The sequence below is a fragment of the Bidens hawaiensis genome, unplaced genomic scaffold (assembly GCF_021521415.1).
Source record: "Bidens hawaiensis isolate Kalapana, Puna unplaced genomic scaffold, B.hawaiensis_p1.1 tig00004525_1, whole genome shotgun sequence".
Classification (NCBI taxonomy): Eukaryota; Viridiplantae; Streptophyta; class Magnoliopsida; order Asterales; family Asteraceae; genus Bidens; species Bidens hawaiensis.
The window spans coordinates 1,682,864-1,706,983 of NW_027491273.1; the positions used below are offsets into that span (position 1 = coordinate 1,682,864).

Sequence of the window (24,120 nt, forward strand, 5' to 3'; positions counted from 1 at the left end):
AATCATGAATGTTTAGCTTGATTATTTTGTCAGTTTATGTTAAATAAACAATTAGGCTGGGTGTTGTGAGCCGGCGCCCGCTCCACTTTAGCCTATGTTAACCAATGACAAATGAGGTGCACAAAAAACCAGAACCCAGAACTGGGTTTTTTATACCCAACCCGTGGTCTATACCCGAAAAATACACCTAAAAGGTGCAACCCCTTAAAAAATCTAATCTATACCCGAAAATACCTGGAAAAAAACCCAAAAAAACCAGAAAATAGAGTTTTTTTCAATACCCGGAAATAGCGTATTCAAATACCCGGTTTTAGAATACCCGTTCTATACCCAACCCGAACCCGATGCATAGGGTATGGTTTTTAGAGACAATACCTGGACCCTGGACCAAGAGAGGGCTAAATCAAGTGGGGTCCACCCACGATGCTGCAATCATTTTTTTTTTGTTTTTTTTACTTCACAAACTAGTTAAATAGTTGGTTAGTTAGTTAATGGCTTCCTGTCTATATGATAATGACGTGTCACTTTTAACTAGTTTTTTATTGCCGCCTCTATAGGTTGCATGCTTATCCACTTATGAACTCGATTTTTTGTTGAAATGTAATCCTATCTGGTTTACTTACTTTTTTAAATTGGTTTGGTGTTGCTTTGCAAAAGAAAAAGGTTAAAAAACCAAAAGGGTTCTAAATAGACACTCACTACATGGTTTGTTAGCATGCATATAATCTCAATAATTATATGCACATTAAAGTGTAATCAACAAAATATGAGGAATCATATCTTTAAAAACAACTGTAAATCACATTACTTGGATGCTTGAACACCGGAAAGAATAGCATCTGCTGCAGAATCCAAGTCATGAGGAAAGAAAACCCTGCGTGTAAACAAACAAACGAATTTTAATAATTAACTCAACGGATTTGGTGAATCGGTTTCAATTCCGCGGACAAAGTAGTAATTTCAACCCTTAAAATTATAGGGTTGAACCAAATGCTTTACAAAACAAAGACTTAATTACTCGGATTGTGCTTGCAGTTTGACCAATATTTCTAAAGTGTAACACGGATAGCCGTTGGAATGGACGGGCCGTTAGTATTTTCCAACTAAGTGCATGTGAAATGACAAAAGTAACCTTAATGCTAAAAGACGAAATTACCTGCATGTATTGTGGTATAGTGTTTTGCTCAGTTGGTTTATATCAGCAACACCTTTACACCCACCCACAACCTCAAGTACTTGCCTGAAGATTATTATATGTTATAAATACACAAATAAATAATGTGTTTATTATGATTATAAAAGCAATATAATAAACACAATTATTGAAGTTTGTAATATGTTAATTATGTTTATTAAAGCAATATAATTATGGAAATGCACTTACCGAACTAAACATGGTTCGTTCCGACCTTTGACCAGGCAATCCTGGTCATACTTTTCTTTCTTCTTAGACGGCCACGTGGATTTTATGAAATTCTTTCCAGCATGGGTGTTTTTTATCTCACAATAAGGAGAATCTGTCTCGATCATCATTCTATCAACCGGGATACCCTTTAAAGCATCAAGGTTTTCGGAAGTTTTCAAAGAGCACCCGTTTATACCTGTTATAAAAAGAAATGAGATATGAAAATAAGATAACCGTACATTATTGGAAACGAGGATACAACTTATAAGTAACAACATAGAAGGATATTGACCTATAAAGAGATTACTAAATGCCAAAAGCTTATCACGGTCTTTAGGAGTGCCAGTAAACGAGTGAGCAACTCCACCACAGAACCTGTCACGTAATAAAAGAATATTTAACCAAATTCCATTTTTTATATAATGCATTAATAAAAAATTCGTAACATTTATTGTTTTTCCATCTTGTTACTTGATTAAGAGGGAACAAACCATGGATTATATAAATTTCAATCTTCCTAAAAAGTTTCGGTTTTCTTCGTTTAAGTAAACAAATCTAATGACAGCTTAACTCTTATAAGATACAGTAAACACAAACACATATTTCTAGAACTTGAGCGTGAATATAAAAATACAAATGTCGAGAATGTGCCTCAGATATCTTTATTATGATTCAAAACTACTAATATGCTACATAGGTTCGTGTAAGTTGAAAAAACAAAGGAAACTCGAGTAAAGGATGAACACTGAAAGAAATTGAAGAATATTAAGATGCTTTGAGGTTTCATCAGGTATTCAGGTTTAAGACCAATTTGAATAAAAATGTGATATGTGGGTTTAAAATGGAAGATCAGATTGTGAGAGAATGAGGCAGGAGATTCAAATTGAAGAATATAGAGTTTACAACCTGCTCACAAATGAGTGAATATATGCAGGAACGGTTTAATGATCCGGATTGGGATATGTAGAAGAAGATATTTTTGTGAATTGCTACTAAAAGCCTGGTAAGCGATTTGTGCTCTGACTCGTTTTGATCCCAAAATCCGATGAGCGATGCACATGCATCACGTATGTGAGGCGTTCGTATTAAAAAACATACCCAAAAAAATATTTATATATAATATACTAAACTGTCTATGGCCTAATTTATTCAAGTATTGGTCGCTACACTCTACACACTACATTCACTATTGTATGCGTAAAATCATTTTTAAAGGGTTTCTTTTAGAGTCGTGTGTCTGAGTGTCTCAGCAGGAACAACCTCTCTAATGCTTGCCCCCACAACACCGTCCCACACCCTACCAATAGCTCTGGTATGAGTGGGATTATAGTGGGTATGTTTGTTGTGCTGTATAGGTCAACCGTCTGACTCGACGCATCAAAGCGCATTGGCTGCAATACTGCATCACATGCGCATCATGGAATCGCATTGCATCGCTGCAGCTTATGTGATCTCATCACCGCATCGTGCACATTGCGCATTATGCACTCCTGATGCGCGCATTTTAAACCAAGTTTGAGAGATAAACATCTTTGAATATATGCCATGATGCCCTAGCCATAAGAAAAGATGGTCTCGTGTGTGCGTTCGAGAAATGGACCGATAATGAACGGATACTGGGAGAAGGACACGTATCGCATGAATATTTCCTAAACCAATATCCAAACCCCAATACCCCACCCAGTAAACACCTGTATTGAATGCATGTTTTGACTTTTGAGATGGTGTGATCCAAACATGGATAACAACTTTAGAGTTAGAAGCTAGACTTTGAGTGAGTTTGAGCTGCGCACATGTTTGTAATTTATTCAATGTGATATCTAGAACACTAGCCATGTCAAAAAAATTTAGATCACTTGAACGGTAAACGGCCTGAGTGAATATTTTTGTTCTATGTTTTATGCTCAGAGGAGAGAGAAGATTTTGTTTTGTGTTGTGTTGTGTAACTTGTAAAGGGGCAACTTTTTAATAAAATGTTTTGGCTGTTAAAAATATATATATATATATGCATACTGATTGAGTGCCAATTGATTTCTTTTTATAACTTTAAAACATATCTTATTAGTAGTCGTATGAATCACACATCAATACCTGTGCTTGTTTTGCTCAAGAATGTCGCAGAAATCCCCAGCAGCTGCTCGCATATGAAGAAACATCGGAAGCTTCAAGATATCTGCTAACTCAAATTGCCTCTCAAAGTACCTAATAATAACAATGTATGCAAAAAAAAAATAAACAATAGCCCAAACGTGCCAATTTTTATATAAACGCTTCAAGCAGCACATACTTCTTTTGAATATCCGGTGAACAAAAATGAGTCCTGTCATAATCCAATCCGCATTCACCAATTGCCACTACCTTTGAAAAAACACAAAAATTCATTAACAATTTCTTCCAATTTAAAAACTTTAAAAACTATTCAGCATCATATTTTTTATAAATCTTACCTTCCCTTTCTCAACTCCTTCTTTAGCCAATGACAAAAGCGCCTGAAAATGCTTTTCTGGATCTCCACTCTCATCAAACTCCTGAAACCAGATTAAAAAGAATCATAAACACAATAACTTTACATGATTACCAACAGACGTTAACAAGGTTATACACACATTGCATCGTGTCGGGTGCACTCCAACTGTACAAAATAGCCTTGCTGCAACAAACATTGCACTCTTAAGGACAAATATTTTATAAAACAAATTCAATTATTAATCAAATACTATGAAATTGGTAAAATATACTAAAAGTGTGCACGGTTCGGTTCGGGCTAAAACCGAACCAATAACCGAAACTTTGGTTTTTGAAAACCGTTCGGTTTCAGTTTTTGGGTTTTCAGTTCGGTCGATTTCAGTTTTTTAGGTATTGCCATTTGAGCTTGAAAATTTTCGGCCGAAAAATAAAAATTGACCCAAAATAATGTTCTTGGGCGTAAATTATTTGGTTAATTAATAACTAACTAATAATATACATTAGGGCTAAAATATTTGAGTTACATATTTAATAAGTTCTTATAAATATATTAAACTTAAAAAATAAAAAAGAGAAAATCCAAAAATTCAATTCAGTTTTTATTGACATGCAAAACCAAATCTGAACCGTAAGTTCGGTTTTCACAAAAACATAAAATCAAACCGTTGGTTTTTGTTTTGATTCGGTTTTCTGGTTTCGGATCGGTTGTTTTGATTTTATGTACAGCCGTAGGCCACACACGTAGACTGACCATCAGTTTCAGCAATAGCTAAAGCTTCCTTTGACTCCTCAAGTGATCCACCTGTGACCTGAACCAAAAAAGATCACCTCAATTGAACTATTTTGACCTAATTAGGGTGAACAAAAACCAAACGATACATGAAAAACGAACCATTAACCGAAATTAGCCATAACCGAATAAAACCGACGGTTATGGTTAAGTTAATCTGATTAACCGTCCAATTGGTTATGGTTACAGTTAATGTGTCATCGTAAACCGACTTTAACCGAACCGAACTTGTATGTTTGTGTTTTTCTAAATTTAATACCTCGAAATTTTTTATATCTGCATTTCTAGCTTCGAACATTTAATTGGTGTTGCAACAATTTATAACATAACTTGCAACACCATAAACAAGTTTGAAACCGGCATATATCAGCTTCGAAACTTCATAACCGAGCTTAGAATATATAACTGAACAATTTTCAAGTAGAACAAAAGAAAAAAAGGACATTGGACAATCCCATGGGCACTAACTTTATATATAAACTTTTTACATATATATTTTTCAAAACTATAAAACCTAAAAACTTATTGCGCCCTCTATATAAACATTATTAGAATATATAACCGAACAATTTTCAAGCAGAACAAAAGAAAAAAAGTACAATGGACAATTAACCAAACTTAACCAAAACCGACCCATAACTGAGGGTTAACCGACCCCAGGCAAGGGTGAACCAGACTCCCTGGGGCACTTTTTTCCAGGGGCACTAACTTTATATATAAACTTTTTACATATATATTTTTCAAATATATAAAACCAAAAAGTTATTGCGCCCTCTATATAAACATTATTAGAATACATAACTAAACAACTTTCAAGCAGAGCAAAAGAAAAAAAGTACATTGGACAATTAACCAAACTTAACCAAAACAAACCCATAACTGAGGGTTAACCGACCCCAGGCAAGGGCGAACTGGACTCCCGGGGGCATGTTTTTTCCAGGGGCACTAACTTTATATATAAACTTTTTACATATATATTTTTCAAAAATACAGAACCTAAAAACTTATTGCGCCCTCTATATAAACATTATTAGAATACATCGCTGAACAATTTTCAAGTAGAATAAAAGAAAAAAAGTGCATTGGACAATTAACCAAAACCGACCCATAACTGAGGGTTAACCGACCCCAGACAAGGGCGAGCCGGACTCCCGGGGGCACTTTTTTCCAAGGGCGATAACTTTATTTATAAACTTTTTACATATATATTTTTCAAAAATATAAAACCTAAAAACTTATCGCGCCCTCCATATAAACATTATTAGAATACATAACTGAACAATTTTCAAGTAGAACAAAAGAAAAAAAGTGCATTGGACAATTAACCAAGCTTAACTAAAACCGACCCATAACTGATGGTTAACCGACCCCAGGCAAGGGCGACCCAGACTCCCCCCCGGTCATGTTTTTTCCAAGGGCACTAACTTAATCGTATAAAATGTATAAAACGATGACACGGAAATAAATGAGAAAGAAAGCATAGAGAGAAAATTTTATTATCTCATAATGAATTCTTAGTTCTTACAATACAAGAAACAAGCAATCCTATATATATATATACAAACATACACGGCGCATATGTTATGCGGCGTATAACATACACGCCGCATAACATATGCGGCGTGTATGTTGGAATCAAACATATACGTTCACACTAACTTTATATATAAACTTTTTACATACATATTTTTCAAAAATATAAAACCAAAAAACTTATTGCGCCCTCTATATAAAACATTAATACCGCAAAACTAATACTATGATTTTGCTATGTGTATTTGCTATGTGTATTGCTATAACGTTAATCGTCATTTAAAAAAATATTACACAATTCGTAAGGACCTTAACCAAACCGAACCGACTTTGCATACCCTAGCTAATTTGCAACAATGAGAAGCAAAGCTTACGATAATTCGGTCAACTCCAGCGGTCCAAGCCCTAGCTAAAACAGCTGCAATATCAGGCAAGTGACATTGTTTTCCGTTATACACGCCTTTAAACATGCCATCTGTGTAATAAAACTATATTTAAATAAAATTTAAATCTGTTTAATGTGATTTGGTGTGAAATGAAGTAAGAAGTAACCTAACCTGTGAAGTTAACGGCAATGTCTGCTTGATTTGAATTGGAATTGAAACAGGCAATACATAATTATTGACTTTTAGTAAGCAGTTAGGGTTTATATATATGTATATTGAGAGAAATTGAAATGAATAGAAGAAGATACGTGCCTATCATTCGAACTGACGCCATGGATTGAGCTCGAGAGGTGAACTTTGGTTTGCACTTTGCAGCCCTACGTCCAGAAAGTAAGCACAGGGATTGGTGTGGATTCAGTGGCAAAAGAGCTTAGCTGCTTGAGATCGGTTTGTTAAAAACTTGATCGAGTCGAGCTCGAGCTCTAAAAGTAGGCTCGTTTAGTAACCGAGCCTGAGTCGGGGCTTCACTTATCGAAGTCGAGCCGGCTGGTGAGTGTAAACGAGTCTGTCATTTATATAATCTTTTAAATTGTATATTAAATAATAATTAATTGATATATATAATGTTATGAAAAAATAAATAAAAGTAACTAAATAATATATATTTTTTATACATAAAATTATAATAGAAAAAATATATAAAAATAATTATAATTATATAAAAAATAATTAATAAATAGTAAAAGAGCCGAGTTCGAGCTTGAGAATCTGCTTACAAGCCGAGGTCAAGCTTTGAAAATAGAGCGTCGATCTCGAGCTTGAGCTCTGTGTAAATTAAAAGAGCCGAGCTCAGGCTCATCTCGTTTACACTCCTATATGGTATGGTATGACATGATATGATATTGGTACGCGTGTATGTAACGTGGTTTTAAATAAAAGTTATAATGGAAATGGCGAGCAAAAAAAAAGAGTAAACGTGGTTGTGAATTTGGGTTTTTTCTTTAAAAGTTAATAAACGTAAGTTATTGAAGAAAAATTAAATTGGTAAAACTAGTTTTATGTACTCGTATGTTGTGTGGAGTCAATTCTTGAAAAATGTAGCGTCCAAACGTCCTAGAGAACTCATGCCTGATAAAAAGAGCTTTTAGAACCCGTGCGTTCCTGCGATATCGTTAAACCGAACAGCTGCGACATGATGATAATAATAATAATAGTAGTAGTAGTAGTAGTAGTAGTAGTAAGCGCGTTTATGAGGTTTAAACCTTGAAAAAAAGAAACGTCAAAATTGTTCTAGCAAACACTCACGTAATAAAAAGTGATTTTAGAACCCGTGCGTTGCGGCGAGATTGTTAAACCGAACAATTACGACGTGTTAATAATAATAGTAAAGAAAATGAAAATTAAAAGATGCAAATAACCACCTAAGCCTAGAGAAGAAATGAAAACTTATTAAAGGGTAGGCTAAGAAAATTAAAAAATCTTAAGTATAGGGGAAGAAAATTAAAATTAGATGCTGTACAAATGAGCAAGCCTAATGTACAATTATTTAATGCATTAAAAATGAATAGTGAATGTGAGTGTAAAAAAGTTGTATATATATATGTATATGTAAATTGTTTATTGAATAAGATATGAAATTGAAAGTATAAACAATAAAATAAAACATCTTTTTCAATACTGATAGTAGGATTACAAATACGATGCGGCTGATTTTTTATACTTAATAAATAAGTAACTATTCAATGTCACGTGTATAATTATTTGACACTCGTTCTGTATTCTTCACTTCTTTTATTTAACCTCTCACTCATACATAACATAGTTATATTTACAACTTGCAAAATAAAATAAAATTGATTTCAACTGTAAACAAATTACACTAGTTTATTAACAAGATAAAGGGGAAATTTGCCTTCGTGTTTATGTGAATTAATTAGGGGTCCAATCAAAAAATACATGTGAAAAGGGTGGGATGTTAAAGGTAACAACACCACCCAATCTATTAGAGTTCATTAAGTCACCATAAAAAGTCACAAGAAAGACAATGACAGAGAGAGTAAAGAAAACGCAACGAAAATTTACTAAACGAACAAATACTTAATATTATAAAAACTAGTAATTATAAAATGAAATTAGAAAAAAAGATATATAATGAAGGTTAAATCATCAATCATATACTATATACAAAAATTTAGAAGGTGAATAATAATGTTGGGTTAGGTTATAATAAAAAGTATAGTTTTTGTAGGAAGGATAAGAAGTAATTTTGTCCATTGATTTTGAACATGGAGGGATAACATTAGTTTAGGGAAATTCAAGTGTGAAAATAAGAGAAAGGGTATAAAAAGAATAACACATTTGTTGACTTTCTCTTTCCACATGTAAAACACATGCCAAATTCCCCCATCATTTTTAAACGTCCATAACTTTTTTTATGATGTTTTTATTGAAAAACAAATTCACCATAATAACGAGTGTCTTTTTATCTTTTATATGAGTACCATATTGTAATATAAAATAAAAAAAAATTAGTGGATTTTTTACAAATTGTGTTTTATCAATTTTTGTTTTACAAAATTGTGTTATACAATAGTATTTTTCGTTTGTGTTTTTTTTCATTGTGTTTTTTACATTGTGTCATACAATTGTGTTTTTTATTGTGTTTTTTTTATTGTGTTTTTTTCCATTGTGTTTTTCATAGTGTTTTTCCGGACTTTTCCGGCGAGGTGGTGGCGGTGGGCGGTGGAGTGGTGATGGTTGTAGGAGATGAGTGAAGATGTAATTGGGTTTTATGTAAGTGAGTTTTGATATTAAAGTGTTAGACTAAAATACCCTCATTCCTAACCTTCTTTGAAAAATCAAACTTCTTATTTGAAACTAACCCTAGTAATGTTAACAAATTAATGATGACAAAAATCTATACCTAATAAATAAGCAACTAGTTGCGTTATGTGTTATGATTATGTAAACCAAAAATTTGTTTTCCCACCTATCTTATTTCACTCCTTAAATATAACAGGCCACCACATCATGTTCCATAGAAAACCCACTGTCCAAAGACCCGCCACGGTACAACAGAGTTGGGATCAGATTTGAACTTGAAACCTTACGGTCACCGGCTCAAATACTCACTTTCTCTTCTATACTGGTAGAGCTAAAGCTCATTGGGATCGTAATAGGTTTCTAAGTTCTAACATAATATGTTTTGCAAATTGTCCCCGACCAAGTAGTTGAGGTGAAGACTTAAGTTTAAAAAACAGGAGGTTTGGTTGACTTTGACCTGCGAAAAAATAGGGGTTTAACGGCAAATTGGATTTTAATAATCACATTTTCATAATAATCCCAACTCGTAAAATAGCTGCCACCGGTCTCACCTTTCATACTAATTGCTTTCATTGGACTTTCTCCTGTTGAGTTTCGTTTTTTGTTTTTTTTTTCTAATTTCAAATTGATGTTTTAGGGTTTTTGATCGAAATGACACGAGCCAATCTATGCAAAGCTTACGTTGAAATGGTGCTCCAACCGACAAAACGGTGCTACAATTCGGGTGTTTAAACTTTCAATTAATAAAAATAAGCCATTTGGAGCACCGTTTCGAGTTAAGATTTAATCAATTGATTCGTATCCTCTTCCGATCAAAGACCCTAAAACTTCAGTTTAGGCCATCGGGCATACTCTAACCTCTCTTAACGCCACAAAAACACCACATCACTCATTTTTCTCTCTTTCACTCCAACTCACCAAAAGGAAATGGGTTAATCCATAATTAATAACAAATCAATTAGTAATATTAATACATAATTAATCTGTGGGCCTTTTAACCCGTTAAAAGCATAATCTATGAGCCATTTTAACAAACTTAACACTAGTGGGGAGTGATTTAATACATATTTAAAGTGTCATGTCATCTTAACTTATGCTGGACGTTAGAGTATACCCCACGACCTTAGAGTTCGGAAAAAACTTAACAGGGTTAAGATTTTTTTAACGAAGGTCCAATATAAACAACCGGTATGAAAAGTGGAACCTATGCGGCCAACGTTTTAAAACCCTTCTAATCTAACCTAACCTAACCTAGTCCGGTTATGATTTGAAGACCCAAACTCCGAACCGAGTAAGTTTAGTTAGGGCGTGTGCGTCTGGGTTTGGGTTTACAATCGACTCTCACTCCGCTAACGATTTTGATTTTGAATCCATCACCAGGTACTACTTCTTCAATCCTCTTATTCTATTATTAATTGATTTATAATACTCGCTTCAACTTCAAATCATTATATTATTAATCAATTAAGGCGCGTTGGAAGCAGTTAATATCTCTCGCAGCGTTAGCTTTTACGGTGAATTCGTTTGATGCTGTTTATGTGCTAGTTTAATACCTAGGGTTTACTTTATGTATGATGTAGTTGTTATGGTTATGGCATCCACAGTAACTGTATTCTGATTAGGTTTAAGTGATCATAGACTGGTTAAGGCGTGCTGATTAATACTCGAAGCGGTGAATTAGTTCGCTGCAGCAAATAATAATGCTGTTTATGTTCTGTTTCAATATCTAGGGTTTTGAAACTGGATTACATGTTAGAAGGGGATTTGGTATGTTTATGTCTGATGTATCCTGATTGTTGATGTGAACTTTAACGTCTTCGATTTACCCTACGCGAATCATAATACTTTGCCTCTTTGTCTGTATCCTGATTCAGTTGGGAAACTGGTTGACTTTTTTAGGTTTAAATGATCATAGACTGGTAAGGTGTGTTGGAAGTAGTTGATTTCTACTCGAAGCGTCAAATTTAGGTGGTGATTTAGTTCCTTTTAACGTGGCTTTAGTGTATTTAGGGGTTTGAAACTAGATTACATGTTAGAAGGTGATTTGGTATGCTTATGTTTGATGTCATTGATACTCTCTATAATGTTTGATGTAGTTAGCAATGAAAACATTACGATTTTAATTATTTAGAAGTAAATCGTTGGCATTCACAGTGGAATTGGAGTTTTGTAGAGGGAATGTGATTATTTTAGTTTATATGTGATTTGACTAAGATAGTGGTGGTATGCTTGTATAGTTTGGTGCAAATATTGATCTAAGTCTTTAGTTTGACGTCTTTGATTTATCCTACTTGAATCACAATAATTTTGCCTCTTGTATGTATCCATTTTGATTTAGTCTGGAAATTTGCCCCATTTATGGTTTAGATGATCATAGACCGGTTAAGGTGTGTTGGAACATGGAAGTAGTTTATTTCTACTCGAAGCGTCAAGTTTAGTGGTGAATTGGTTTCTTTTAACGTTGAAATATCATGGCTTTAGCAAATAATAGTGCTGTTATGTTCTCTTTAAATGTCTAGGGTTTCCAATCTGGACTACATGTTAGCAGGGGACTTGTTATGTTTATGTTTGACGCAATTGGTACTCTATGATGCTTGATGTAGTTAGCAATTCTTGTTGAAAGCATTAGAGTTTTAATCATTTAGAACACAGTTGTCAAAGCCCCAAGGCGCTTAAAAAGCGAGGGCCTGAGATAAGCAAGGCGCGTAGCATAAAAATACCATTTTAGGGAGAAGGGGGGTAGACATGTTTTAGGCTTGTTTTGGGGTTAGTTTACGCTGGTCCCAGGTCGTTTTTGGATGTTTTAGACCATTTTGCCCACTATGCAGAAGTTTGGCAGATTTTTTAGGATTTGGTCAGAATAATACTAAAATCTGGTTAGAATCTCGCTCGAAGGTCGACGGATCGCCTGAATCGTAGGCGCTTTCTCTGTGCCTCGCTTGAGGGCCTAGGTGCACAACCGAAGGGCTTTTCACAACATAGATTTAGAAGTAAATCATTGGCATCCATTGTGGAATTGTGGTTCTTCTGTTTTTATTTTTATGTAGTGTGAATGTGATTACTTTAGTTTGCAGGTAGTTAACCTAGATAGTGCCGGCATGCTTATATAGTTTGGTGCATATATCGATTCAAGCCTTTATATTGAAGTCTATGTTGTTTCTATTGACCAATGAATTTTGTTTGGAAATGCAGGCTATAATCTATTTGGCGACCATACGTCACACTGAAATATTTGTTCTAGAACAAAGGGAATACAGTTGAGATTTTTTTAGCATTCATTTAAGATTATAACTGGACTTTATTTCTAGAAGATTTTCAGTGGAGAAAGTGCATTTATGCAATAACAAGCAATGGGCCGGCCCGAACCTTCTGTGCTGTTTGCCCAGACATTTGCTCACGCACACCTTGATGAATATGTTGACGAGGTCTGTGCCTTGTCTTCCTATTCATACTTTTCACTCGTTTTGTTTTTAAATAATATATTTTATCTAATATTACAGTACGGTGTGCAATTATGCATGTTAAGAGTTTTTAAATGTGAGTGTATCAAAGTTTCCAACCATATTTTTGTTATCTTTCTGCAGGTGGTATTTTCTGAACCTGTTGTTGTGACTGCTTGTGAGTTTCTTGAGCAGAGCTCATCGTCATCATCACCCTCAGTAACACTTTTGGGGTATAATATATCACCTATCTTTTTACATTTATTTCAAATTTCTATAGTGATGTTATATTTCATCTAATTCTGATATTTAGATGTTCATATCCGTTGATAATTCAAAACTAGATTATCTTTTTATTGCATACAGGGCCACATCACCTCCTTCATTTGCTCTAGAGGTTTTTGTTCATTGTGAAGGAGAAACACGGTTTAGGCGTTTATGCCAGCCGTTTCTCTACTCTCCTTCATCTTCAAATGTCCTTGAAGTTGTTGAGGTACCTAATATAAATTATTGTAACAGTTGTGTGTCCAAAATACTTTTATTTATGAAAAGTACATCTATTGTTTCAGGCAATTGCAACAAGTCATTTGGTTGTAAGGGGAAGTTATCGGAGCCTTAGTTTGGTCATTTATGGAAACACAGGGGAAGATCTTGGTCAATTCAACATAGACGTTGACTTTGACAGCTCGTTAACAAACACAGTGGCAACTGTTGAGGGCAACCTTGATGACCTCCCACCTGCACTAAATCCCATAAATTCAACCATTGAGGAACCCATATCTCTGTTAAAATCGTTGACTCTAAAACCTATCGCAAAAGACATATTAGTTGAAATAAGACAGTTCTTACAGATATCTTTTAAGATTCTAGAGATGCCAAATGCAGGATATGATGCTTTGAATACGGTTGTTAATTCTCTTGTGTCTGCAGCAACCATGTATTCTACTCAAAGCTTGCAATGTGCATCTAGAGATCATGAGTTGGTTGACCGTGAAGATTCTTTCTTTGATATCAGTCAAGCCAGGAAAGAGCTTCTTGATATCTTTAATAGCCTTCTGACCGAAAATATGACTGATGACATTTTTCTTGAGTCTGAGGGTGATTTAGTCAATTCCAAACAGTTGGTGGATATTCTGACACAACACTATAACAATCTCAGTAATTGCGAGAGTGTCGTCGCTGCTCAACTTTCACAGGTAATTTACTCTCTCTTAGGCTTGTACATGAGCCGTATGAACGTGAACGAAGCATGCTTGTGTTCGTTTGCTTGACTTTAACTGAACATAACGATCGGACACGAACAAGTAGACGAACAGGGTTTTTTTGGTTGTGTTCGTTTGTTAAGAAAATGAACATGTCTGTGTAAGTGCATGCTCGTTTGTTAGCAGTATTAATGAACGGGCCACAAACGTAAAACATGACTGAACATTAGATGAACGAACACAACTGAGGTAAAACCAATTGAAAGTAAACGTGGAAACCATTGTGTTGGACCTAAAAAGTTATTAAAACTAGACTAAATTGTAATGGGCCACAAAGTTAAATGAATATATTAACATACGTAAAGGAACAAACTTAAAACAAACGTAAAGTAACGAACAACGCGAGTGTACCTACTTAAAATAAAAACAAAATTATAATTAACGAACAAGATGTAATTGTTTGTGTAACTTTTGTTCATTAATAAATATACAAACATAAACTAGCTTCCTATCGAATGGTTCATTGAACGTGCGATTTGTTTACAGACCTACTCTGTACATAATTATGTATATGAATAAAGGTAGGAAAGTTTCATAAATTGTTTTATGTATTAAATCCGATCACTAAAACTACAATTTTGAAATACTAATTTCTTTTTCAGCCGATTTGATTCTTCCTTTCTTTAACCAATAATCTAAAGCTTACCCATTTGACCCATTAGTGGTATAATATAACCCAAGTCAACACATGTGCAACATGCATCCATTTACTACTAAACTTTTGCTTTGTTTCTCAGAGCAAGATTTTCATGGTGTGGTTAAGTGCTGCACTTTTATTATGCTCTTATAAAGAAAGCTGCTTTCACTTTGTTAACGGTGGGGGCATGAAGCAACTGAGTGACATTTTCTGCACCAAAGTGCATTCAAGTGCTGCTACACTAATTCTTCTAGGAGTCATCAAACAGGCTACTAGGTTTTCTATTGGTTGTGAAGGATTCTTAAACTGGTGGCCCCGTGAAGATGATAAGATTCCAAGTGGCACTAGTGATGGTTATAATCAGTTACTTAAATGGTTGATGCAAAAGCCACGTCATGATGTTGCTTCTCTCAGCACCTATATTCTTCATCGTGTACGCTTTTATGAAGTTGCTTCGAGATATGAGGTTGTGAGTTTGTTTATTTGTTTCTTTAATGCTTCTTTTGGATTGCTGTTTTGCTTAAGTATAAGATTTTACAGCTTGCTGTGCTACAAGCGCTGGGAGGTTTATCTACTGCTGGTAAAGTTATGCCTGTCACTATCGATATGCTTACAAGTGCTAAACTTCAACTCAGAAAACTCTTGGTGAGTTTTATGTATTTTGTTTTTGATATTATATAAATCACATGATCCAAACATAGCTAGTTATCCACCTTAATGAACCTTATGTGGCACAATTGTTGATTATCTGTCATCTATTTGACCAAATATTGCAGAAATTAATAAAATCCAACCCATTAGTTGAAGATCCTTCTCAAGTTGCAAGCACAAGCAGGTCACTTGTTCTTGGTGAAACAGATGGTCCTTTATCATACAAAGCTACTAGCAAGCAAATTACTTCGTCAAATTATCGATTTTCAAATTGCGATATTGACTCAAGCCTACTTTTACTTCTTAAGGTATTGTTACCTTTATGCTCACTTGTTCATTTTGTATATTTCAAGGTTATTGATATTTTATTTTAATTTTATTCTACACAGGAAAAAGGGTTTCTACCTTTATCTGCTGCAATTTTATCATCCTCTACACTGCGATCTGAAGTGGGGCCCGTAAGGGATGTCTTTATGGATATCACATCATACATTGCATCCATAATCCTTTCACTTGTTTTTTGTCGGTCAGGTTTGTCAGATCAACCCTCATGCTGTTATTACTATCATGCGCATGTAGCAATTTTAACCCGTTTACTTTAATCGGTTCGGGTTTTTAATTTCAAATGGGTATAAATAATAAAATGAAGATTAACTCAAACGGGTCCTTAAACATCCTAAGTTGTTTAAATCAGAAGAATTAGATTATGTGTTCTACTTTTGTAACCATAATGTGACGTCAACTATTTAAGAACAAACGTAATAATTTTGAACATAGGGTGTTCGAATAAATCTTTCTCATACAAAAACTACGCGTTTGACCAAACCCATTTTGATCTCGTTACCAGTTTCTCTAATATTAGACCGAACCCATTTTTCCCCGTTATCAATCACACCATTTTGCGATCTTTAATATTGTGTTTGTTATGTTTTGTTGGTTAATCAGGTTTAATGTTCCTTATGCTTGACCCTGAGCTCTCAACTACTGTAATTCATTCCCTAAAAGGACCTGATTTGAGTACACAAGAGTCTATCCCTCTTCGTTACGCATCAGTCTTAATATCCAAGGGTTTCTTTTGTCATCCACATGAAATTGGAATAATTATGAAGACACATTTAAGAGTGGTTAGTATCCTATATTAGTTGAAACAGTTTTGACAGTGTTCTCTCTATATTTTGTGTTCTAAACTTCTAATGACTGCTATATTCAGATGAATGTGATCGATCGTCTGATTACCTCACAAGGGCATTTAGATGAGCTTCTATGGAATTTATGGGAGCTTTGTTGTATTTCCAGGTGTGACATTTCATTCCCTCACGATTTTAAACTTCATTATAGATTCATAGTATAATGAGTGGTTAAATGATTTGCAGGTCTGATTGTGGACGCCAGGCTTTGTTGGCTATTGGACATTTTCCAGAGGTGATCATATTATGAATGTTCGTTGTGTATATAAGTATATTTATAGGGTCATTATCATAATATTATTTTCTTTGCTTTTGTTTTCAGGCTGTTTTTGTTTTGATTGCTGCATTACATTCTGTTAAAGAACTGGAATCAGTACCTGTGAATACCGGTAACTATATTATTAAAATTTATCCATTACATTCTGTTAAAAGAACTGGAATAAGTACCTGTGAATACCGGTAACTATATTATTAAAATTTTGATATCTTAAGAAAATGTAACGACTTGTTAAACACTTGAATATATGTTTAGTTACATTTGACAATTTAACCGCTGAGACATGTTTCATTTCAACAATATTATGTGATCATGCAGGCGTATCACCACTGAATCTTGCCATCTTTCACTCTGCTGTCGAGATTTTTGAAATCATCGTTCTCGATTCCACGTCATCATCGCTGAGCTCATGGATCGGGCATGCTAAGGAGCTTCACAAAGCCCTACATTCTTCCTCCCCCGGGTCAACCCGGAAAGATGCCCCTACCCGGCTTTTGGAACTGATAGATGGTGGTGTGGTTTATCATAAAAATGGGGCTATTGGTCTTCTGAGATATGCTGCTGTCTTAGCTTCTGGCGGAGATGCACACATGGCATCAACAAACATTCTAGCATCTGATGACATGGATGTTGATAATGTTGTCGGAGATGCTTCTGGAAGCTCTGATGGAAACATAATAGATAGTTTGTTAGGGAAACTGATTACTGAGTCGAGGTTTCTTGGCTTTACTCTTCGTGATTCCTCAGTTGCTCAGTTAACTACAACTTTTCGAATTTTAGCCTTCATTTCAGATAATTCTGTACGTGATTATAAACATTTTCTATATTCTTATTGATTCTTAATAAGAATCTTAATAAGCTAACAAACATTTAACCGGTGAAGGTTGTTGCTGGTGCTTTATATGATGAAGGGGCTGTGATGGTTATTCATGCGGTTCTTATCAATTGTAAATTGATGCTTGAGAAGTCCTCTAACAACTATGGTTAGTAGTAGAAAGTTTAGTTATTTTATAATATATGTATTTTCAGTTATTTTACTGATCTTTACTTTTCTTAAGCAGATTATCTCGTTGACGAGGGTACAGAAATGAATACTACTTCAGACATATTGCTTGAACGTAACCGTGAACAAAGCATAGTTGATCTTTTAGTTCCTTGTTTGTCTCTTCTCATTAATATGTTGCATAAGTTAAAGGTTTGCCTTTTAAGTTTTAACATTCATTCATTGATTATTAAACAGTAAAAATGAAAATAGAAAAAACAAATAACATCTACACCCGTACTTGCAGGATACAAAGGAGCAACACAGAAATACAAAACTCATGAAGGCACTTCTACATTTGCATCGTGAATTGAGGTAGTTTTGAGTTATTGAATTATTAATAGCAGAGGACTTTAGATATATTTGAGAGTTTAGTTCCTTATACTATCTTTTTTGCAGCCCAAAATTAGCTGCATGTGCAGTTGATTTATCTTACCCTTATCCCAATATTGCCCTTGGGCTTGAAGCTGCATGCCATCTTATCGTCTCTGCACTCGCGTGTTGGCCCGCATATGGTTGGACTCCAAATCTTTTTAATTTTCTTCTCGAAAGTCTTCACACCACGTCATTACTTGCAATGGGTCCAAAAGAAACTTGCAGTTTACTTTTTCTGCTGGTAAGTATATATTTAATCAACTTCATTTACTTTATTTTATCAAATAGGTAATGTATTTACCTTTTTTTGTTTCTTTTTGTTCTAGAACGATTTATTACCTGATGAAGGTGTGTTGCTTTGGAAGAACGGAATGCCGATGCTGAGTGTTTTCCGCCAGCTGGCAGTTGCAACAATATTAGGCCCCACAAAGGAAAAAGAGATCAACTGGTACTTACAGGCTGGGCACAAGGAGAAGCTGATTGGGCAGTTGACACCAATCCTTCATGAGATTTTAGGGATTGTTTTACATTGTGCTGTTAGTGTAAGTGTACACATTTTCCAATAATTTGTGAGTGTTATTTTCATAATCTTGAGTTTTGTTATAACACTAATATCTTGTTTGAACAGGCGTTGGTTGTCATACAAGATTTGCTAAGGATATTTATTATCCGTGTGGCCTGTATACATGCGGAGAGTGCTGCTATACTCTTAAGGCCCATAATACTATGGATTGATGAACGGTTATCTGACTCATCTACGTTAACTGATACAGATGCTTACAAGGTTATATATTTTTTGTATATACGGGTTGAAATTGTAACTTCTAGATCTGCGTGCCATGATAAGTTTGGTTGGTTTCAGGTTTGCAGATCACTCGATTTTAGTGCTAGCTTACTCGAGCATCCACATGCGAAGGTTCCTACTATTTATAATTTGTTGTTAAAAAAATATCCTTACATGTATTATCTACATATCTGTTTGATTTATGAGTTATGGCTTGATATTTATCTTTCATTGACAGCCAATATTGTTGAGTGAAGGCATTATACAATTGTTATCTAAAGCGCTTAAAAGTAGTATTAAAATTCCTCAACTTAGTTGGTGCATCCCTGTATTTAGGTCAATTTCTATGTTATCTGATTCTAGGCATGATAGGTAAGTATTGAACCCACCCCTCTTTTTTTTTTGGTCATATAGTACTTCAATATTTATCAGTTGATAACATTTTCGAAATAAAAAATATGTATTTTGATTTAGGCTCAGTACAAAGAAATTGACGGCCGAAGATTGTTCACTGCTACTATTCCAGCTTTTCACACTTGTCAAGGTAGGTTCCACTCTCATAAGTTGTGTTTTTCTACTATGAACCGTATATGATCTGTTCCTGTTTTCAGCTTTTACCTGTTGGAAAAGAGCTAGTTGCATGTTTATCAGCCTTTAAAGAGATAGGTTCTTCATCTGAAGGTCGAAGTGGTCTGCTCTCTATATTATCACATATTCAGTCCTCATATAATGAAGAATCTGACCTTGGTAACAGACAATTAATAAATGATAATTTTGACCTAATTGAATTAAAAGAGTCTCCCCCGTTGCTATTTTGCTGGAGAACTTTATTGAACTCAATTGAAATTGATGATGTTGCGTCTACACCAACCGTTGAAGCCGTTGAGGCACTGTCATTAGGAGCTTTGACTTTTTGCATGGATAAAAGGTCAGTTTGATTTTATTATGTGCAAGATTTGACCATGATTATTGACTAGACTAAACTAAACAAACACCTTCATTTGCAGCTTGAATTTAAAGATGGTTGACGCAATGAAATACTTATTTGGACTTCCTTGTGGTACAAGCAATCCAAATAACTCTTCAGAGGAGAATATCAAGTACATAATTAAGTTGACATCCTTACTAGGTTCCAGTCAGGTGTGTCATTTATTTGAATTTTTTTTAAATTTGTTTAGTTATTTATCCTCTTTGTGTACTTTTGCATTGTTGTAAACAATAAGCAGGCTAAAGAACATGCAAACTCGTTGTTGCTTTTGTTGCAAACACCTGATGACTCAGCAAAGGACAATGATGCCATCGCTGGCGTTTTTAAATCAATGCCGAGTGAAAGTCAACGTCCGTCAAAGATACAAAAGATATCAAATTTCAGTGTTGACCGTGCTGATCTTTTGAGTTTACATAGTTACGGGGACAAGTTCATGTGGGAGTGCCCTGAAAACATGCGCGACCCGTTTTCTCAAAACGGACAATCACTCAGAAGAAAGCTCACCCCATTGGAAGGTGCAAACAGACGTCCCCGAGTCGATAACCCACTCGGCGAGAACCCGAGTCAAAGTGCGTTTTCCCGTGGTTCGACCCCGTTTACAGCCCCATCGGGCCTGACCCGTAGGGACACGTTTAGGCTCCGGAAGCCCAATACTAGCAGGCCTCCTTCTATGCATGTGGATGATTATGTTGCTAGAGAGAGAAACGATGGGACCACTAGTTCAAATGTTATTGCAGTCCCGCGGATCGGATCCAGTAGTGGCAGACCACCGTCTATTCACGTGGATGAGTTTATGGCCCGTGAACGGGAACGGCACAATCCAGCAGGCCTGGCTGGAAGCCCACAAATGAAAAATGCACCGCCCGGAAACGACCTCGATGCTGAAAAAACGAATAAGTCCAAGAATTTGAAACCCGATTTAGATGACGATCTTCAAGGATTAAAAATAGTTTTTGGAGGTGAAGATTCCGGGTCTGATGACGGGCTTCCGTTTCCTCAACCTGATGATAATTTACAGCAACAGCCAGCTGGCATTGATGACCAAAACTCGCCACATTCAATTGTCGAAGAGACCGAAAGTGATACCCGTTTGGGTACACCTTTAAAATCCAGTTTTGATGATAGTAACAATAATAATAATAATCAAAGCGACTTTTCATCACGGGTATCAGTTTCACGACCCGAGATGTCGCTGACCCGTGAACCGAGTATTTCTTCTGAGAAAAAGTTTTTTGACCTGTCTGATGATGGGAGAAACGGTACACCTGATAGACCTTTAGGGTTTCCATCTTCCGGTAATATGAACCCTAAATCATCATCACAAACGTCATATGGTCCGGCTGGCGGTTATGAACAAAAGTTCCCGATGGCTCAACCGCCACTTCCGCCAATGCCGCCACCGCACACCATTGCACCTGTAAACCCTAGAAATGTAGATTCAAATCAGCCCGGTTTTCATGTAAGTAAAACTGTAAAATATACATTTTGTTTAATCGTGAAGTGTTTTGGTAGCCAACTTTTTTTGTATAATTTTAGCAGGTTCACTCCGGCGGAATGGTGAGGTCTCAGCCGCCACTGCCGCCAACCCCACCGCCTTACACCGCCGCGTCCTCGTTATCATCTGTAAGAGCATCAACACCCCAATCTTCAGTATACAATCAGTCTTCTGATTTAATGCAAAGTTTTGCTCCTTCAAACATGGCAAATATGCCATACCCGACAGTGCCATTAATGGCGCCAATGATGTTCAACCGACCCACAATTCCATATAACGTTTATGGCAACACCCCAGAAAACCAATCACAAAGTTTTCCAATTGGGTTGTCTTCTGTACAATCGATTGCTCAGCTGCAGCCATTGCGACGACCTCAACTACCTCAGCCGCCCCAAGCACCACCACCTCAGCATCTTAGACCGCAGGTCCCCATTCCTTCACAACCTGATCAAGCGATGTTGCAGATGGTTCAACCGGGTAACATGTATTATCAAACCATGCATCAAGAGAACTTTTCACATACTCAGCAACAGCAGCAGCAGCGGTTTGATTCTCAATCACAAGCTCAGCATCAGCAAGGGCAAAGTAGTAATTTTCAACAGCAAGATGCGACTGCATTGTCACTGCAGCATGTTTTCAGTTCTCCTGAAGCTATTCAGGTATTTTTCTTTTTTTACATAATTTACATACAAAGTGGATGTCTTTTTCGTGGAGGTACAAAATGGGTGCGCTGGGAAACCAAGAATGAGTCCAAACGAGTAATGCTTCGTTAAGAGGTTGTAAGAGGTCAAATTGGTCGATCTGAAACACTTTCCTTAGAAAACTACATAATAAGTGTGTACATGATGCCTGTAGTGAACATATATTATTTCAATGGTAACATGTTAAATTAAACAAAATAACGCGGATGCTTTAAATAATACACTTTGGTGTACATGGAAGTATGGAACTAAAAAAACTGATCTGTAACCAAAAACTCAAAAAAAAAAAACAAAACAAAATAACCGAAGCCAAACAAAAACTGACAGCTTGGTCTTTATGTTTTCGTAAAAACAGATTTTTCGGTTCAGTTTCGATTTTGCATGTAACGAAAACCGAAAATTCTGAACTGAATTTATGAATTTTTATTTTTAATTTTGAATCTTATGTTAATTGTAAGAATTTAACAAGTACCAAATTTGTTTCAAGTCCATATGATAAAGCCGAAAAAACTAAATTGATTCGAGTTCAAACCAAAACCAAATGGTTTGAAAACCTAAAAATTGAGTTTTCGTTTTGGTTTAGTTTGAGCCCAAAACAAACCCCTATGCACACTCATTTGACATGCTTTTGTAAGTTTTTTTTGTTATTTATTATTTTTAATATTTTGACATCAACAACCCTTTAATAAAAAACTGGTTGAAGCTGCCGGTTCTATAATCTTTTTATATAACTGTAGGAACTTTTTATTAATATGCAGCTTTTCTTTTAATATATTCTCTTGCTGTTTCTTATATGTAGGAACTGTTAGGTGATCGCGAAAAACTTGTCCAACTTCTAGAACAGCACCCGAAATTGATGCAAATGCTTCAGGTTTGATATTTTTCTATTCTATATAACAATTTTGACCCGTTTACATAAATATGGCTCGATTTGGGTTATGTTTTATCTCTAACGGTTCAAATTAAAAGGTCAAGCGACCCGATTAAAATATCCGCTTATTATAACCATGCCTTCCATTTTTTTTTTTGCAAACATTTTTAATACGTTATCATCAGTAGACTTGACCCAATTATTTTATGTAGCCATTTTTATTAATTTGAACTTTGAATTCTATTATTATTTTTCGTAGATATTTGACTTGTTATGTTTTGTGTATTTGTGAATATGCAGGATAAACTACATGGGTGACATCTCAAAAGATTAAAAATACTGCTTGCAGTGATTATATTTTTAGAAAAAAATATTTTAGTTTTTTTTTTAATTTTTCAACTTTTTATGAGCATTAATTAGATAATGTATACTTTGTTGTAAATTGTAATTTTGACGTGGTATTTGCATTTTTGTTATTTTTTTTCCATTTGCTTTGCATCAGTAGTTCATAGTTTTATTTTTTATTTTGCAAAATATATAATTAAATACGTCGGTCACACATATTCTCGAAATATTGTAGCTGGAATTTGCCTGGGCAAACAGGTGGTGAATTATTAATTATTTTTTGGCTTTAATTTTCTTTGGTTGGACTTTTTACAAACACACAAGACTTTCGACTTCCTTAGAAACTTCAAGAAATATTTGAAAATCCAATGAACTCAAATTTATTAAATGATTTTTGAATATAATTGTTTTATGTAATGTAAGAAAATCTGTGACTTCAAAATAATTTAATTATATACGTTAGAGATTTTCTTCATTTGCATTAGCTATCAACCAATTTAGTATGGCGTTTTTATCCTGTAAACATTTTTTTTTAACTTATTGCATAGAGTTTGGCAACTGGTAAGTATGATGGAAGATAAAAAGAGTGCACTTGGTAACTAGTTACATAATCGTCATATATATCACATTTGAAGCAAAACATCTGAGTGTATTTAGGCCAA

The 24,120-nt window shown here is 35.0% G+C and overlaps 2 protein-coding genes across 2 annotated transcripts; one reads left to right on the plus strand and one right to left on the minus strand.

The window, feature by feature from the left end:
* Nucleotides 1-775: 775 nt before the first annotated feature.
* On the minus strand, nucleotides 776-6,789 carry LOC143626830 (uncharacterized). The gene is made up of 11 exons (XM_077096788.1): nucleotides 6,752-6,789; nucleotides 6,569-6,669; nucleotides 4,623-4,680; nucleotides 4,012-4,055; nucleotides 3,853-3,933; nucleotides 3,693-3,763; nucleotides 3,497-3,607; nucleotides 1,698-1,780; nucleotides 1,385-1,601; nucleotides 1,157-1,240; nucleotides 776-874 (listed from the first exon to the last, which is right to left on the minus strand). The coding sequence occupies exons 2-11, from the start codon at nucleotides 6,662-6,664 to the stop codon at nucleotides 805-807; spliced, it is 915 nt and encodes a 304-aa protein (XP_076952903.1). The 5' UTR covers nucleotides 6,665-6,669; nucleotides 6,752-6,789; the 3' UTR covers nucleotides 776-804.
* Nucleotides 6,790-10,736: 3,947 nt separating this feature from the next.
* On the plus strand, nucleotides 10,737-23,473 carry LOC143626904 (protein virilizer homolog). The gene is made up of 29 exons (XM_077096839.1): nucleotides 10,737-10,783; nucleotides 12,596-12,828; nucleotides 12,988-13,076; nucleotides 13,210-13,336; nucleotides 13,413-14,039; nucleotides 14,843-15,208; nucleotides 15,283-15,387; nucleotides 15,519-15,701; nucleotides 15,783-15,924; nucleotides 16,339-16,517; nucleotides 16,604-16,689; nucleotides 16,767-16,815; nucleotides 16,903-16,969; nucleotides 17,176-17,657; nucleotides 17,741-17,840; nucleotides 17,919-18,052; nucleotides 18,147-18,214; nucleotides 18,299-18,515; nucleotides 18,601-18,816; nucleotides 18,903-19,058; nucleotides 19,137-19,190; nucleotides 19,297-19,430; nucleotides 19,533-19,602; nucleotides 19,670-19,986; nucleotides 20,066-20,198; nucleotides 20,285-21,505; nucleotides 21,583-22,200; nucleotides 23,042-23,113; nucleotides 23,414-23,473. The coding sequence occupies exons 2-29, from the start codon at nucleotides 12,754-12,756 to the stop codon at nucleotides 23,429-23,431; spliced, it is 6,105 nt and encodes a 2,034-aa protein (XP_076952954.1). The 5' UTR covers nucleotides 10,737-10,783; nucleotides 12,596-12,753; the 3' UTR covers nucleotides 23,432-23,473.
* Nucleotides 23,474-24,120: the final 647 nt, after the last annotated feature.

What these genes read in the sequence shown, in the direction of transcription:
- LOC143626830 (XM_077096788.1), bottom strand. Translation starts at nt 6,664, where the DNA reads ATGTTTAAAGGCGTGTATAACGGAAAACAATGTCACTTGCCTGATATT. An exon ending in TCACCGGATATTCAAAAGAA is followed by an intron (nt 3,608 to 3,692) that starts GTATGTGCTGCT and finishes TGTTATTATTAG; the next exon opens with GTACTTTGAGAGGCAATTTG. An exon ending in CTATACCACAATACATGCAG is followed by an intron (nt 875 to 1,156) that starts GTAATTTCGTCT and finishes GTTTACACGCAG; the next exon opens with GGTTTTCTTTCCTCATGACT.
- LOC143626904 (XM_077096839.1), top strand. Translation starts at nt 12,754, where the DNA reads ATGGGCCGGCCCGAACCTTCTGTGCTGTTTGCCCAGACATTTGCTCAC. An exon ending in CCCTCAGTAACACTTTTGGG is followed by an intron (nt 13,077 to 13,209) that starts GTATAATATATC and finishes TATTGCATACAG; the next exon opens with GGCCACATCACCTCCTTCAT. An exon ending in ACTTTTTGCATGGATAAAAG is followed by an intron (nt 19,987 to 20,065) that starts GTCAGTTTGATT and finishes CTTCATTTGCAG; the next exon opens with CTTGAATTTAAAGATGGTTG.